The 15,217-nt window shown below is 45.3% G+C and overlaps 1 protein-coding gene across 3 annotated transcripts; it reads left to right on the top strand.

The window, feature by feature from the left end:
* Nucleotides 1-6,225: 6,225 nt before the first annotated feature.
* LOC129849666 (ceramide kinase-like) lies at nt 6,226-9,955 on the top strand. 3 transcript variants are annotated; one of them, XM_055916478.1, is made up of 9 exons: nt 6,525-6,537; nt 7,176-7,250; nt 7,377-7,545; nt 7,669-7,821; nt 7,925-8,030; nt 8,146-8,231; nt 8,355-8,560; nt 8,713-8,924; nt 9,063-9,954. In XM_055916478.1, exons 3-9 carry the CDS (start codon nt 7,407-7,409, stop codon nt 9,253-9,255), a joined length of 1,095 nt encoding a protein of 364 aa, XP_055772453.1. In that variant the 5' UTR covers nt 6,525-6,537; nt 7,176-7,250; nt 7,377-7,406; the 3' UTR covers nt 9,256-9,954. The 3 variants fall into 3 exon arrangements, with proteins under 3 accessions (XP_055772451.1, XP_055772453.1, XP_055772454.1); XM_055916479.1 differs by having other exon boundaries at nt 7,377-7,519; nt 9,063-9,953; XM_055916476.1 differs by lacking the exon at nt 7,377-7,545 and having other exon boundaries at nt 6,226-6,537; nt 9,063-9,955.
* The last annotated feature ends 5,262 nt before the right edge of the window (nt 9,956-15,217 follow it).

Here is a 15,217-nt window from a genome sequence, read left to right as displayed (position 1 = left end):
TATTGTCTGTATTCACAGGATCTGTGTCTTTCGATTAGTGTATGCTGTGTATTTTTACGAAATGTTTGATGATTAGTAGTTTGGTAAACACGTTGCTCATTGTAATTATTCTAGTCCATTTGTGACGGTGGGTGCAATTGTAAACTATGACATCTACCTGAAATATGCACATTTTTCTAACAAAACCTATCCTATACCATAAATATGTTATCAGACTGTCATCTGATGAGCTTTTTTCTTGGTTAGTGGCTATCAATATCTTAGTTTAGCCGAATTGGTGATAGCTACTAAGTGTTGGTGGACAAAGAAAAGATGGTGGATTATGCTAATGTGTTTAGCTAATAGATTTACATCTTTACATTGTGTCTTCCCTGTAAAACATTTTAAAAATCGGACATGTTGGCTGGATTCACAAGATCTGTGTCTTTCATTAGCTGTATTGGACTTTAATGTGTGAAAGTTAAATATTTAAAAAAAAATATATATTTTTTGAATTTCGCGGCTCTGCCTTTTCAGTGGGGGTGGGGGGGCACCCCATTCCTAGACAGGTTAAAGGTCTCTATTCCTTTGAAACTTTTGTGAATGTAATGTTTACTGTTAATTTTTGATTATTTCACTTTTGTTTATTATCTATTTCACTTGCTTATGTTTCCCATGCCAATAAATCCATTTGAACCCTTTCATACGTACCATCACACGGGTGTGATCGTTCTACAGTGGTCCCTGAAGCGTACGATCACACCCGTGTGATTAGAACACTCGTTTAGAACGCTCGTTTAGAACGGCCAGTTTCGAATGATGACAATCAGCGTTTGAGCTGGCCACACTTTTTCAGAAACTATTTACACAAATACAGTCCTTACAAAGTGATGTCCAGAATGTGAGCAGTTTATTTTTGGATTCAATGTTCAGATATTCACAGAAGTATATATAGCACAACACAATCATCCTAACCGGAAAAATGTAGGCTACATTTGTCCTAGCGCTAACTGAGGAAAGATTGACCTAACACAAGCAGTCATATTTTCTAACTCTCGGCTGACATAAACTACATGATGAATTAGCTAATAGCAATTACTATGTATAATTAATCACATTATGGGTGAGCTCACCATTGATCGAAATAATTAGGTAAAACACTATAGACATCGACAGTAATCCGATGATTAGTTTCAGCAGGCAGCCATGCATTTTTCCTCACAGAAACCGAAGATAATAAGAGAAGACGAGATAAGTTTGTTCTGTTTATAGTATGTATGTTGAAGGGGTGTGTCATCTACCGTCGTTCACATCCCACCATTAATTTCCGGAAGTCCTCCTAAAATGTGTGAACTCTTACTCGCCCCATTTTGTTATAACATCTTTGGTCAAACAGACGATTACGTGAAACCCAGAATGCATTGTATGTCAACAAACATGGCTACACAGCTGGAATTAGCTTAGCTCATCATAATCAGTACACCCTTCAAAAAAAGTATTTTACACACATATGTGCAAGAATCGGAATGCATGATTTGTCACCTAGAATTGAAAACATGTGAATAAAACCGTAAATACACAAATAATTGCCACACAAAACATGTTCTGATATTGATTTATTGATACAAGTGGCGCGTGCCGGCAGTCAACCACTTACCCTCTCACTCTGAGTCAGTGTTGTTGTTTATGTATGTAGCTAGTGAGCTGAGCAGTAGCATTAGCAATGTCTTTCAAAAGGAGACAACTCACAAATGTGGAAATTCTGGAGATTTTTTAAAATTCTGACAATGAGTCTGAAAGTCAGGATTCAGATTCTGACAGTGACAGTGATGAGCTGCCCTCCAACCTTGTAGCCATTGAGAACCCTGAATCTGAATTTCCCTTGTCCACTGACGAAGTACCAGTTCCCTTTGAAGATGCTGGTGGTGATGGAGGCAGACCGACAGTGGATGAAGTACAGGAGTTTTGTGGTAGCTGGAAGGCCACCAGTCATTTCATCCCTCCTGGCCCTGCTGTTTGCTTTGACGAGTCCCAGTCTGGAATGCAACGCCCCTTGCCATTTCCAACTGAGGCAGAGTGCTTCAAGTTGTTTCTGACAGAGGAGCTGGTGGGAAACATAGTAGAGGAGACCAATCGCTATGCCTTGGAGCTACCGGAGAAGAGAGAGCCAAGGTAGCTTCAAAATACAACACAAGCTAATAGTTATCTGACGCAACTAGCATTGTTTTACAGAGCTAATAGAATAATGTAGCTACATAAGCACGATTGACTATAACACCATAAAGGTTATAAAATGAGTAACGTTACCTCACGTGTCAATAACATTCTGGAATGGAGAGAACATTCTAGCATCACGTGCATAAAAAAACTCACACTGGGGCGACCGTTAGAGATATTTGGAACTCACGCATGAAAGGGTTAATTTATCTTAACTGTATAATCTGGATTACCGAACCTCCGCTTGATTACTGAGGAGTTTCAATTGATTAGTAATGTCTTATAACACATTTAACAGCATAGTGTTCTATACTATAAACATTTAGAAAATATTTACACATAATCTATAGTATAAAGAGAAGTTTGCATAATTGGTTGTTACAGCTTGGATGAATTGCATGGATGAAAGCAGAAGACATGAAGAATGAAATGTTTGGAAAAATTAAAAAGTTGGAGGAGGAGAGGAAGAGAAGAGGAAAGAAAGTATGAGAACTGGAAGACATGAAGAATGAAAAGCTTTAAAAAATGAAAGCGTTGGTGTGGAAAGGTAAAACATGAAGGGGGATAGAGCGGGACAGACTTTTCAAAGTATTTGATGGCACAGTGAGGTATAGGTAAAAAGGATGAGAGGCAGAGCAAGACATACACACATACAGTATAATAGTGAGTACACCTCTCACATTTTTGTAAATATTAAAGTATATCTTTTAATTTGACAACACTGAAGAAATGACACTTTGCTACAATGTAAGGTAGTGAGTGTACAGCTTGTATAACAGTGTAAATTTGCTGTCCCCTCAATAACTCAACACACAGCCATTAATGTCTAAACCGCTGGCAACAAAAGTGAGTACACCCCTAAGTGAAAATGTCCAAATTGGGCCCAAAGTGTCAATATTTTGTGTGGCCACCATCATTTTCCAGCACTGCCTTAACCCTCTTGGGCATGGAGTTCACCAGAGCTTCACAGGTTGCCACTGGAGTCCTCTTCCACTCCATGACGACATCACGGAGCTGGTGGATGTTAGAGACCTTGCACGCCTCCACCTTCCGTTTTGAGGATGTCCCACAGATGCTCAATAGGGTTTAGGTCTGGAGACCTGCTTGGCCAGTCCATCACCTTTACCCTCAGCTTCTTTAGCAAGGCAGTGGTTTTCTTGGAGGTGTGTTTGGGGTCGTTATCATGTTGGAATACTGCCCTGCGGCCCAGTCTCCGAAGGGAGGGGATCATGCTCTGCTTCAGTATGTCACAGTACATGTTGGCATTCATGGTTCCCTCAATGAACTGTAGCTCCCCAGTGCCGGCAGCACTCATGCAGCCCCAGACCATGACACTCCCACCACCATGCTTGACTGTAGGCAAGACACACTTGTCTTTCTACTCCTCACCTGGTTGCCGCCACACACGCTTGACACCATCTGAACCAAATAAGTTTATCTTGGTCTCATCAGACCACAGGACATGGTTCCAGTAATCCATGTCCTTAGTCTACTTGTCTTCAGCAAACTGTTTGCGGGCTTTCTTGTGCATCATCTTTAGAAGAGGCTTCCTTCTGGGACGACAGCCATGCAAACCAATTTGATGCAGTGGACGGCGTATGGTCTGAGCACTGACAGGCTGACCCCCCACCCCTTCAACCTCTGCAGCAATGCTGGCAGCACTCATACGTCGATTTCCCAAAGACAACCTCTGGATATGACGCTGAGCACATGCACTCAACTTCTTTGGTCGACCATGGCGAGGCCTGTTCTGAGTGGAACCTGTCCAGTTAAACCGCTATATGGTCTTGGCCACCGTGCTGCAATTCAATTTCAGGGTCTTGGCAATCTTCTTATAGCCAAGGCCATCTTTATGTAGAGCAACAATTCTTTTTTTCAGATCCTCAGAGTTCTTTGCCATGAGGTGCCATGTTGAACTTCCAGTGACCAGTCAGTATGAGGGAGTGTGAGCGCGATGATACCAAATTTAACACACCTGCTCCCCATTCACACCTGAGACCTTGTAACACTAGCGAGTCACATGACACCGGGAGGGAAATGGCTAATTGGGCCCAATTTGGACATTTTCACTTAGGGGTATTCTCACTTTTGTTGCCAGCGGTTTAGACATTAATGGCTGTGTGTTGAGTTATTGAGGGGACAGCAAATTTACACTGTTATACAAGCTGTACACTCACTACCTTACATTGTAGCAAAGTGTCATTTCTTCAGTGTTGTCACATGAAAAGATATACTCAAATATATACAAAAATGTGAGGGGTGTACTCACTTTTGTGATATACTGTACAGACGTACAGACAGACAGAGCACACAAGCACACTATAGGCTCTGGTACTCAATTGGAATAGAACTGTTTGATGTTTACTCAAGTCTATTTTAGGAAACATGGCTGATGTTTGTTTTGGATCATTTTCTTTCTATCTCTCAGATTATTCCATCTTCTCTGTGGGCCAACAGGGGGTTGCACAGCCCCCTCCAGCCCAGCAGAATAAGACAACCTCCCCTCGCAAAGGTAATAACAAGAGCAGTTTGATTCATTGGTTCATCAATAAGAATGTATAAGAGCAACCAGTTTTAATAATCTTCAAAAATCCCAGAGTCTATTCCCCCTTATCCCCCGTTTCTCTCTCAATTCAATTAACCCTTTCATGCGTGAGTTCCAAATATCCTTAACGGTCGCCCCAGCGTGAGTTGGGCAGGGCCAGGAGGGATGAAATGACTGGTGGCCTTCCAGCTACCACAGAACTCCTGTACTTCATCCACTGTCGGTCTGCCTCCATCACCACCAGCATCTTCAAAGGGAACTGGTACTTCGTCAGTGGACAAGGGAAATTCAGATTCAGGGTTCTCAATGGCTACAAGGTTGGAGGGCAGCTCCTCACTGTCACTGTCAGAATCTGAATCCTGACTTTTAGACTCATTGTCAGAATTTAAAAAAAATCTCCAGAATTTTCACATTTGTGAGTTGTCTCCTTTTGAAAGACATTGCTAATGCTGCAGCTTAGCTCACTAGCTACATACATAAACAACAATACTGAATGGCTCCGAGTGAGAGGGTACGTGTTTGACTACCGGCACGCGCCACTTGTATCAATAAATCACTATCAGAAAATGTTTCGTGTGGCAATTATTTGTGTATTTACGGTTTTATTCACATGTTTTCAATTCTAGGTGACAAATCATGCATTCCGATTCGTGCACAGATTGTAATGGGCACATATATTGTGTGTAAAATAATTTTTTTGAAGGTTGTACTGATTATGATGAGCTAAGCTAATTCCAGCTGTGTAGCCATGTTTGTTGACATACAATGCATTCTGGGTTTCACGTAATCGTCTGTTTGACCAAAGATGTTATAACAAAATGGGGCGAGTAAGAGTTCACAAATTCTTTGAGGACTTCTGGAAATGAATGGTGGGATGTGAACGACGGTAGATGACACACCCCTTCAACATGCATACTATAAATAGGCCAAACTCATCTCGTCTTCTCTTATTATCTTCGGTTTCTGTGAGGAAAAACGCATGGCTGCAGCTGAAACTAATCATCGGATTACTTTCGATTTCTATAAAGTGTTTTACCTAATTATTTCGATCAATGGTGAGCTCCCCCGTGATGTGATTAATTATACATAGTAATTGCTATTAGCTAATTCATCATGTAGTTTATGTCAGCCTAGAGTTAGAAAATATGACTGCTTGTCAATCTTTCCTCAGTTAGCGCTAGGACTATTGTAGCCTACATTTTCCCGATTAGGATGATTGTGTTATGCTATATATACATCTGTGAATATCTGAACATTGAATCCAAAAAATAAACTGCTCACATTCTGGACATAACTTTGTAAGGACTGTGTTTGTGTAAATAGTTTCTAAAAAAAAGTGTGGCCAGCTCAAACGCTGATTGTTGCGTCATTCGAAACTGGCCGTTCTAAATGAGTGTTCCAATCACACGGGTGTGATCGTACGCTTCAGGGACCACTGTAGAACGATCACACACGTGTGATGGTACGTATGAAAGGGTTAAAGACCTCTTTGTAGTCTGGTTTTCAGCTCAACCGTCACTAAATCATATTCAACCAATCACAGTTTAACTAAAAACACCCCTGGTCAAGTATATTAATCTCAAACGACAAACAAAAAGATCAGTTTTGTTGTTCTGACCTCTGTGTTACATGACCTTTGACATCTATGCAGAGTGTGTGTGTGGGCGGGGACAGCATGTTCAGCGAGATAGTTCACGGCCTGGTCTCTCGAACACACAGGGATAACGGAGTGGAACAGAACAGCCCGGAGGAGAAGCTGGTACCCTGTAGTCTCCACATCGACATTATACCCGCAGGTTAGTCAAGACCACACGCAGACATTCACAAGCACATGCATGTACACATTCTATACATGCCATCTGCAAGCATTCTCCTCTCTTGGTGTCTTGACAATATAGAATCTTATTTATATTTAATATTTTTGATTTAATGTAACGATGTTCTTGTCTATAGCTATTCTGTACTCTGTCATGTATTTTGTTTTATGTGGAAGAGTAGCTCCTGCATGTGCAACAGCTATTGGGATTCTAATAAAGTAAAAGCACACATACCACTATGTTTACACAGCAATGATCACATCAATAGCCCAGTTTATGACATGACTGCGTATGTTTACAAACTAATGTCAACCATGAGGTCCATTTCATGTACACTCCACTGTCTGTGTTGATTTCCGCGGTCCATTTTTCCATCTTACACACACACACACACCCTGGCCGTGATCCCACTCTCCAAGGGTGTTGGGATATGCAACAAAAAAATAAAAAACATTTACAATACACGCATGCATGTTAGTACACACTTGTACATGTATGAGAGGGGACAGTTTTAAGCACCCACCAAATTATTATTATTACAAACACACACACTTCTAGCTTTTGTCTGTGTAGGCAGGAACATAATGTATCATTGTCTTGTTTTGTGTGGTATCCAGGTTCAACGGACTGCATCTGCTATGCCACTGTCGGCATCAATGACCCTGTGACCTCAGCTTTACATGTCATAGTGGGTGGGTGCAGTTATCTATATTGAAATATTAACAGCACTTCCAATTAAATTGCCTTTAAAAATAGTGTAACTGACATTTTTATACAGCACAGACTAGTAGCATAAGCATTCTTTATCACTGTTCCAGGTCATTCCTGGAGATTCATTGTGAAAAGAAATGTCTCGTGTTTGTCACTTCTATGTTATCGCTATGGCATACTCCGCTGACCAACAAGTGACAGCCGTGACCAACTTATTCAAAGATTTTGAGATAAGAGGAAACTGCTGGAGGTCAGTGTGGGTGGATGGGTGTGCAGGTGTGTTTTTTATAGTAAAAGGACATAGTGTGTCATCACACCTCTTTAAGACACTGTACCCCACACACACAGTATCTGTGGAGGATCACTCATACTAGACTTGGGGGGTGCGTGTCTTCACAGGAGACTCCCAGCCAATGGACGTGTGCTCGGTCCATCACAACAACACATTCTTGAGGTATTCCGTCTCCCTGCTTGGATACGGTTTCTACGGCGACGTGCTGGCAGACAGCGAGAGGAAACGCTGGATGGGACCAGCCAGATATGACTTTTCAGGTGGGTCAGAGGAGTAGCTTTAGCTGTTTTAGGAAATACAACCATACTGTTGCGGGAGTCTGTTGCTGTTGCCAGTGAAATGGCATGATGTCGTTTTGTTCAGGTTTTAAGACGTTCCTGACACATCACCACTATGAAGGGGCTGTGTCTTTTCTACCAGAAACTGACACACTGGGAACACCGCGAGACAAGACCAGGTGTAGAGCTGGGTATGTTATACTGTACACGTACACAACCTGTTGTGTAGTTTAGTATTACATGTTTGTCTAGATGGTGCAAAGGAGATTGCTCACTTGGCTAGCCAACTCCATTCCTGCTTTCCAGGTGCTTCATATGCCAGCGCAACGGGCAGCTGTATTCAGGGGATTCCCCAGAGGAATCCAAGACGGCTCCAGATGTCTCAGACAGAGGTAGGTACAGTATCTCTGCCTGAACTAACATATGGCCTCAACTCCACACGCTATGGGTCTCTACTGAAACCTGCTCAATGTTTTCACCACAAAGCCCGAACATCTATTTCTGCTCTATCCCAGAATATGAAGTGGGGTGGGGGGTGGTCAGAGGGAAGTTCCTGGCCGTCAACGCAGCCAGTATGAGCTGTGCCTGTCCCCGTAGCCCCAAGGGCCTGTCCCCCGCCGCCCAGGTCGCTGACGGCACCACCGACCTCATCCTCGTTCGCAAGTGCTCCCGATTCAACTTCCTTCGCCACCTGCTACGCCACACCAGCAAAGACGACCAGGTAACCACACTGGATGGGGCTACTGCAATGGTTTCTTGATTTCTGTGGGTACTCCAACCCGGGTCCATAGCAGTGATTGCATGAGATGTTTAACTCGCCACTTTCCTGTACCAGGGATTTCACTTTCTCACTTCTGTTCCTCCCCCCTTCAGTTTGACATGACCTTTGTAGAGGTGCACCGTGTGCGGCGCTTTCGCTTCACGCCGCGCCACTGCCAAAACGACTCGGAGCTGGACCTGAGGGAGAACGGCAAGCAGCTCTTCAGCCAGATCTGCCGGGACCACCCGGCCTGCAGCTGCAGCCCTGCCTATAGCAGCTGGAACTGTGACGGCGAGATCCTCCCCAACGCTGCCATTGCAGTCGGGTACGCACCCCTCTACATGGAAATATAACACACTTCTAAAAGTTTATTTCCTGCACTGTGCTGTCTTCAACATTTGAATTGAATTCCTGCCTTAGTTTTTTTCCCTGACAATGTTTTCTTTGTCTTCTGCCTTGCCAGAGTTCATTGCCAGTTGATCAAGCTGTTTGCGCGAGGGATCGAAGAGCAGCCTTTGTTTGAGGACCTCGTGTGCACTCTAGGTCCCCTCGTCCCTCCGCTGCCCTACCCTATCAGTCACTGGAACAGTCCTACAACATTTCAAAGGCTGCCACTGCTGTCACTTACCTTAGCCCTGTGCACTACCTTTCTCTAATGAGGTCACAAGTTCACAGGTCAAAGAGTGCTGGTACATTTACAGAGGTTCACTATCCACTATAGCGAAGAACAAATCATGAAAATCTTAAATGAATGTACCCCCTTCCTGCTATCCTTTTGCAATAAAGAGATGTTAACCAACACATAACGTGCTGTTCAACATTTGTAGAACTTCCGTTTGCGCGTGTTGGAATGTACGCTGCTCCAAATTATGAAGAATTGGTACAAAGCTTTGTTTATTTATAAACATAAACCCAATATTAAAGCATGTTTGAATGATTCTAGCTGCTTGCCTTGTTGGATGTTATTTCCCTGCACCTAAAAAGCATAGGATATTGGATGAACCAGAGCACTCTATGGGTACCAGATGCCAGCTCGCCTGTCACCTTAATGTGGTCATTTAATATGTCCTATATAGCTACAGTATACCACCAGACTGGCTAGAGTCACACTGAAAACTCAATGTACTGTAGCGTATCAACAGTTTATGCCCTGAAACATCTGACGCAGCAGGCTATTTCTGCCATTGCTGCGATGTCATTCCATGTTAATTTGCTGTTGTGTCTGAGCTGTGGTGTTTGAGGTTGCTGTTAGAAAAGTGTTGTGTATTTGTTGCACTTGCAGTGCTTGGTGTCCTGCGTATCATATTGCCTTCTGCACACACTGTTCCGTGTGTCTTTTCCCCGCACTGTCGAGCTGGCCTTGCTGGTGCGACCCCTCACTGTAGAGCTGGCCTTTCTGGTGCGACTCCTCACTGTCGAGCTGGTCTTGCTGGTGCGACTCCTCACTGTCGAGCTGGCCTTGCTGGTGCGACTCCTCACTGTCGAGCTGGCCTTGCTGGTGCGACTCCTCACTGTCGAGCTGGCCTTTCTGGTGCGACTCCTCACTGTCGAGCTGGCCTTTCTGGTGCGACTCCTCACTGTCGAGCTGGTCTTGCTGGTGCGACTCCTCACTGTCGAGCTGGTCTTGCTGGTGCGACTCCTCACTGTCGAGCTGGTCTTGCTGGTGCGACCCCTCACTGTCGAGCCGGCCTTGCTGCATTCTGGTTTAGATGTCATGCTGATGTGGTGATGCATTCTGGTTTAGATGTCATGCTGATGTGGTGATGCATTCTGGTTTAGATGTCATGCTGATGTGGTGATGCATTCTGGTTTAGATGTCATGCTGATGTGGTGATGCATTCTGGTTTAGATGTCATGCTGATGTGGTGATGCATTCTGGTTTAGATGTCATGCTGATGTGGTGATGCATTCTGGTTTAGATGTCATGCTGATGTGGTGATGCAGCCTGGTTTAGATGTCATTGTGTAGTGATTTTGCCTAAAACGTCTGGTATACTCCCTCGTGCCATTGACTTAACACTGCAGCTAGTACTAGAGGTCACATAGCATCCCCAGTGTCTGCCTCAAAGTAAAAGATTGATCTGAGATGTGTGTCTTCAACAATAAAAATATACGCTTGATGAAGAGCTCTAGTCTGCCTTGGATTTTGGAAGGATATAATTACAATCTCAAATCAAATGTTATTGAATTTGTATGTCACATGCCTTGTAAACAACAGGTGTAGACTAACAGTGAAATCCCTACTTACTGGCTCCCCCAGAGAGGGGGAGAAATAGAAAAATAGTAACAAGGAATAAATACACAATGAGTAACGATAACTTGGCTATATACACAGGGTACCAGGACCGATTCGATGTGCAAGGGCATGAGGTAATTGAGGTAGATATGTACATGCACTCAGTGGCCAGTTTTAGGTACACCCCTCGTTCGCTCCTACATGCGGTGAGTCGCATGGCCATGGCTTGCTACATAAAGCAGGCAGACAGGCATCGAGGTATTCATTTACTGTTAGAATAGGCAAAGCAAGAGACCTACTGTAAGCGACTCCGAGCGTGTTATGATCGTCGGTTCCAGTATCTTAGAAACGGCCGGCCTCCTGGGCTTTTCACGCATGACAGTCTATGGTTTACCGTGATCTGTGCGACAAACCAAAAACATCCAGTCAGCGGCTCGTTGATGAGAGGTTGAAGGAAAATGGCAAAAATCGTGCAAGCTAACAGGCACACTACAAACAGTTAAATAACGGCATAGTACAACAGTGGTGTGCAGAACGGCATCTCAGAACGCACAACTCGTCGGTACTTGTCACAGATGGGCTATTGCAGCAGATGACCACACCAGGTTACACTCCCATCAGCTAAAAAGAAGTGGCTCCAGTGGGCACGCGATCACAACACTGGACAATTGAGTTAAAAAACATTGCATCGTCCGACGAACTGGAACACGCTGCCGTATACGTCGATCCAGAGCATCCCAAACATGCTCAACGGGTGACATGTCTGAGTATGCAGGCCATGGAAAACTGGGACATTTTCAGCTTCCAGGAATTGTGTATAGACGACATGGGCTTGTGCATTATCATGCTGAAACGTGGTGATTGACAATGCACCTCTGGACCTCGTCACGGTATCTCTGTGCATTCAAATTGCCATTGTGTTTGATGTCCGTAGTTTATGCCTGTCCATACTATAACCCCAACTCCACCATTGTCCAACGAAGTCGGTTACGATACCAAACTGCAGTCAGGTCAAGACCCTGGTGAGCACGCGGATGATCTTCCATGAGTTGGTTTCTGACAGAAATTCTTTGGTGTGCAAACCCACAGTTTCATCAGCTGAACTGGTGACTGTTCTCAGACAATCCCGCATGTGAAGAAGCTGGATGTGGAGGTCCTGGGCTGGCGTGGTTACATGTGGTCTGCGATTGTGAGGCTGGTTGGAAATACTGCCAAATTGTCTAAAATGATGCTGGAGGTGGCTTACGGTAGAGAAATGAACATTCAATTATCTGGCAACAGCTTTGGTGGACATTCCTGCTGTCAGCATGCCAATTGCCCATTCCTTTAAAGCTTTACAATAAACAGTAGGAGCAGCGTATGTGATGAGTCAAAGTTCATGCAAAAATGGTCAATGCAAATAGTTAACCAAATAGCTACCTGTATTAACTATTTAGCAGTCTTATAGCTTCGGGGTATAAGCTGTTCAAGGTCCTGTTGGTTCCAGACTTGGTGCGTAGGTACCGTTTGGCCTGCGGTAGCAGAGAGAACAGTCTATGACTTGGCTGGCTGGAGTCTTGAGGATCTGAGGGCCCATGCCAAATCTTTTCAAAGTCCTGAGGGGGAAGAGGCGTTGTCGTGCCCTCATCACTGCTGTGATGGAGTGTGTGGACCATGATAGATCCTTAGTGATCTGGACACTGAGGAACTTGAAACTCTCGACCAGCTTGTGGTGTGTACTTTATTCTAATCTAAGGACATATTAATTCTGCTATGCCACAGAAAATTCTACATATGATACCATGGTTACGGATAATCCTGAATGAATCGTGAATAATGAGTGACAATGTTATAGACGCACAAATATCATACTTCTCAAAAAATGCTAAGCCTGTCTTGGCGGTATGATATTTGTGCGTCTGTCTCACTTATCATTATTCACGATTCATTCAGAATTATCCGTAATCATGGTAGCACCCACATGAATGTAGAAGTGTTTAGAAATTCTTATTTACAATAAAAGTGACTCCAAAATGGCATAATACATGATTTACTAGTAATTTCTATTGGGCACAAAATAATCTAAAACGCAACCAAACAAACACCAAATGCGTCCAATAAATGTGTAGTCATAAGCTTGATGTAGTCATTGCGTGCTAGGAATATGGGACCAAATGCTTAACGTTTTATTACTTTAATGCACTTAAGTGAATTTGTCCCTATACTTTTGCTCCCCTAAAATGAGGGGACTATCCACAAAAAGTGTTGTAATTTCAAAATGATTCACCCAATATGGATGAGAAATAAACTCAAATTAAAGCTGACAGTGTCACGTTCCTGACCTATTTATGTTAGTTGTTATGTGTGTTAGTTGGTCAGGACGTGAGGTTGGGTGGGCATTCTATGTTTTCTGTTTCTGTGTTGGTTTTGGGTTGCCTGGTATGGCTCTTAATTAGAGGCAGGTGTTTGGCGTTCCTCTAATTAAGAGTCATATTTAGGTAGGCATTGTCACAGTGTTCGTTGTGGGTGATTGTCTTCCGTGTCTGTATGTTATTTCGTACCACACGGGACTGTTTCGGTTTATGTAGTCTGTTTCATATTCGTGCGTTCTTCGTTTCTATGTAAGTTCTCATGTTTAGGTCAGTCTACGTCGTTTGTTATTTTGTATCATTTCAAGTGTAGTTCGTGTTCGTTTTTCGTCTTGTTTAATAAATATGTGTTCAAACTTCGCTGCGCCTTGGTTCCCTCAATACTCCTCCTTTTCCGAAGATGGAGAGGAGGAGGATCGCCGTTACAGAATCACCCACCATACCAGAGCCAAGCAGCGGAGTAAACGGAGTAAGGGACAGGAAAAGAAGGAGCAATGGACATGGGACGATATATTGGACGGAAAGGGTTGCTACACATGGGAGGAGATCCTGGCTGGTAGGGATCGCCTCCCATGGGAACAGCTGGAGGCACTGAGGAGAGCAGAGGCTACCGGAGAGAGGAACCGGAGCTATGAGGGAACGCGTCTGGCACGGAAGCCCAAAAAGCCCGTAAGTAATTCCCAAAAATTTCTTGGGGGGGGGCTAGGAGGTAGTGGGCCAAGGGCAGGTAGGAGACCTGCGCCCACTTCCCAGGCTTACCGTGGAGAGCGGGAGTACGGGCAGGCGCCGTGTTACGCAGTAGAGCGCACGGTGTCTCCTGTACGAGTGCATAGCCCAGTGCGGGTTATTCCACCTCCCCGCACTGGTAGGGCTAGAATGGGTATTGAGCCAGGTGTCATGAGGCCGGCTCAACGCGTCTGGTCTCCAGTGCGTCTCCTCGGGCCGGCATACATGGCACCGGCCTTACGCATGGTTTCCCCGGTTCGCCTACATAGGCCGGTGCGGGTTATTCCACCTCCCCGCACTGGTCGGGCGACCGGGAGCATTCAACCAGGTAAGGTTGGGCAGGTTCAATGCTCAAGAGTGCCAGTACGCCTCCACGGTCCGGTATTTCCGGCGCCACCTCCCCGCCCCAGCCTAGTACCTACAGTGCCTACACTACGCACTAGGCTACCAGTGCGTCTCCTGAGCCCAGTTCCTCCTCCACGCACTCTCTCTGTAGTGCGTGTATCTAGCCCGGTGCCTCCAGTTCCGGCACCACGCACTAAGCCACCTGTGCGTCTCCAGAGCCCTGTACACACTGTATCTTCTCCCCCTACTAATCCTGATGTGCTTGTCCTCAGCCCGGTGTCACCAGTGCCGGTGCCTCGCATCAGTTACAGAGTGGGCTTTGAGAGTACAGTGTGCCCTGTCCCTGCTCCCCGCACTAGTAGGAAGGTGCTTATCCTTAGCCCGGTGCCTCCAGTTCCGGCACCACGCATAAAGCCTCCTGTGCGTCTCCAGAGCCCTGTACACACTGTATCTTCTCCCCCTACTAATCCTGATGTGCTTGTCCTCAGCCCGGTGTCACCAGTGCCGGTACCTCGCATCAGGGATAGAGTAGGCTTTGAGAGTACAGTGTGCCCTGTCCCTGCTCCCCGCACTAGTAGGAAGGTGCTTATCCTTAGCACGGTGCCTCCAGTTCCGGCACCACGCACCAGGTCTACAGTGCGCCGTATTCGGCCAGAGCCATCCGTCTCCCCAGCGCCATCTGAGCCATCCGTCTCCCCAGCGCCATCTGAGCCATCCGTCTCCCCAGCGCCATCTGAGCCATCCGTCTCCCCAGCGCCGTCTGAGCCATCCGTCTGCCATGAGCCTGCAAAGCCGCCCGTCTGCCATGAGCCTGCAAAGCCGCCCGTCTGCCATGAGCCTACAGAGCCGTCCGCCAGACAGGAGCCGCTAGAGCCGTCCGCCAGACAGGAGCCGCTAGAGCCGCCCGCCGGACAGGATCTGCCAGAGCCGCCAACCAGACAGGATCTGCCAGAGCCGCCAACCA

This window comes from Salvelinus fontinalis, unplaced genomic scaffold (assembly GCF_029448725.1).
Source record: "Salvelinus fontinalis isolate EN_2023a unplaced genomic scaffold, ASM2944872v1 scaffold_1615, whole genome shotgun sequence".
In the NCBI taxonomy this organism is placed as follows: domain Eukaryota; kingdom Metazoa; phylum Chordata; class Actinopteri; order Salmoniformes; family Salmonidae; genus Salvelinus; species Salvelinus fontinalis.
The sequence above is the reverse complement of the archived record's forward strand: the minus strand, read 5'-3'. Positions and strand labels throughout refer to the sequence as shown.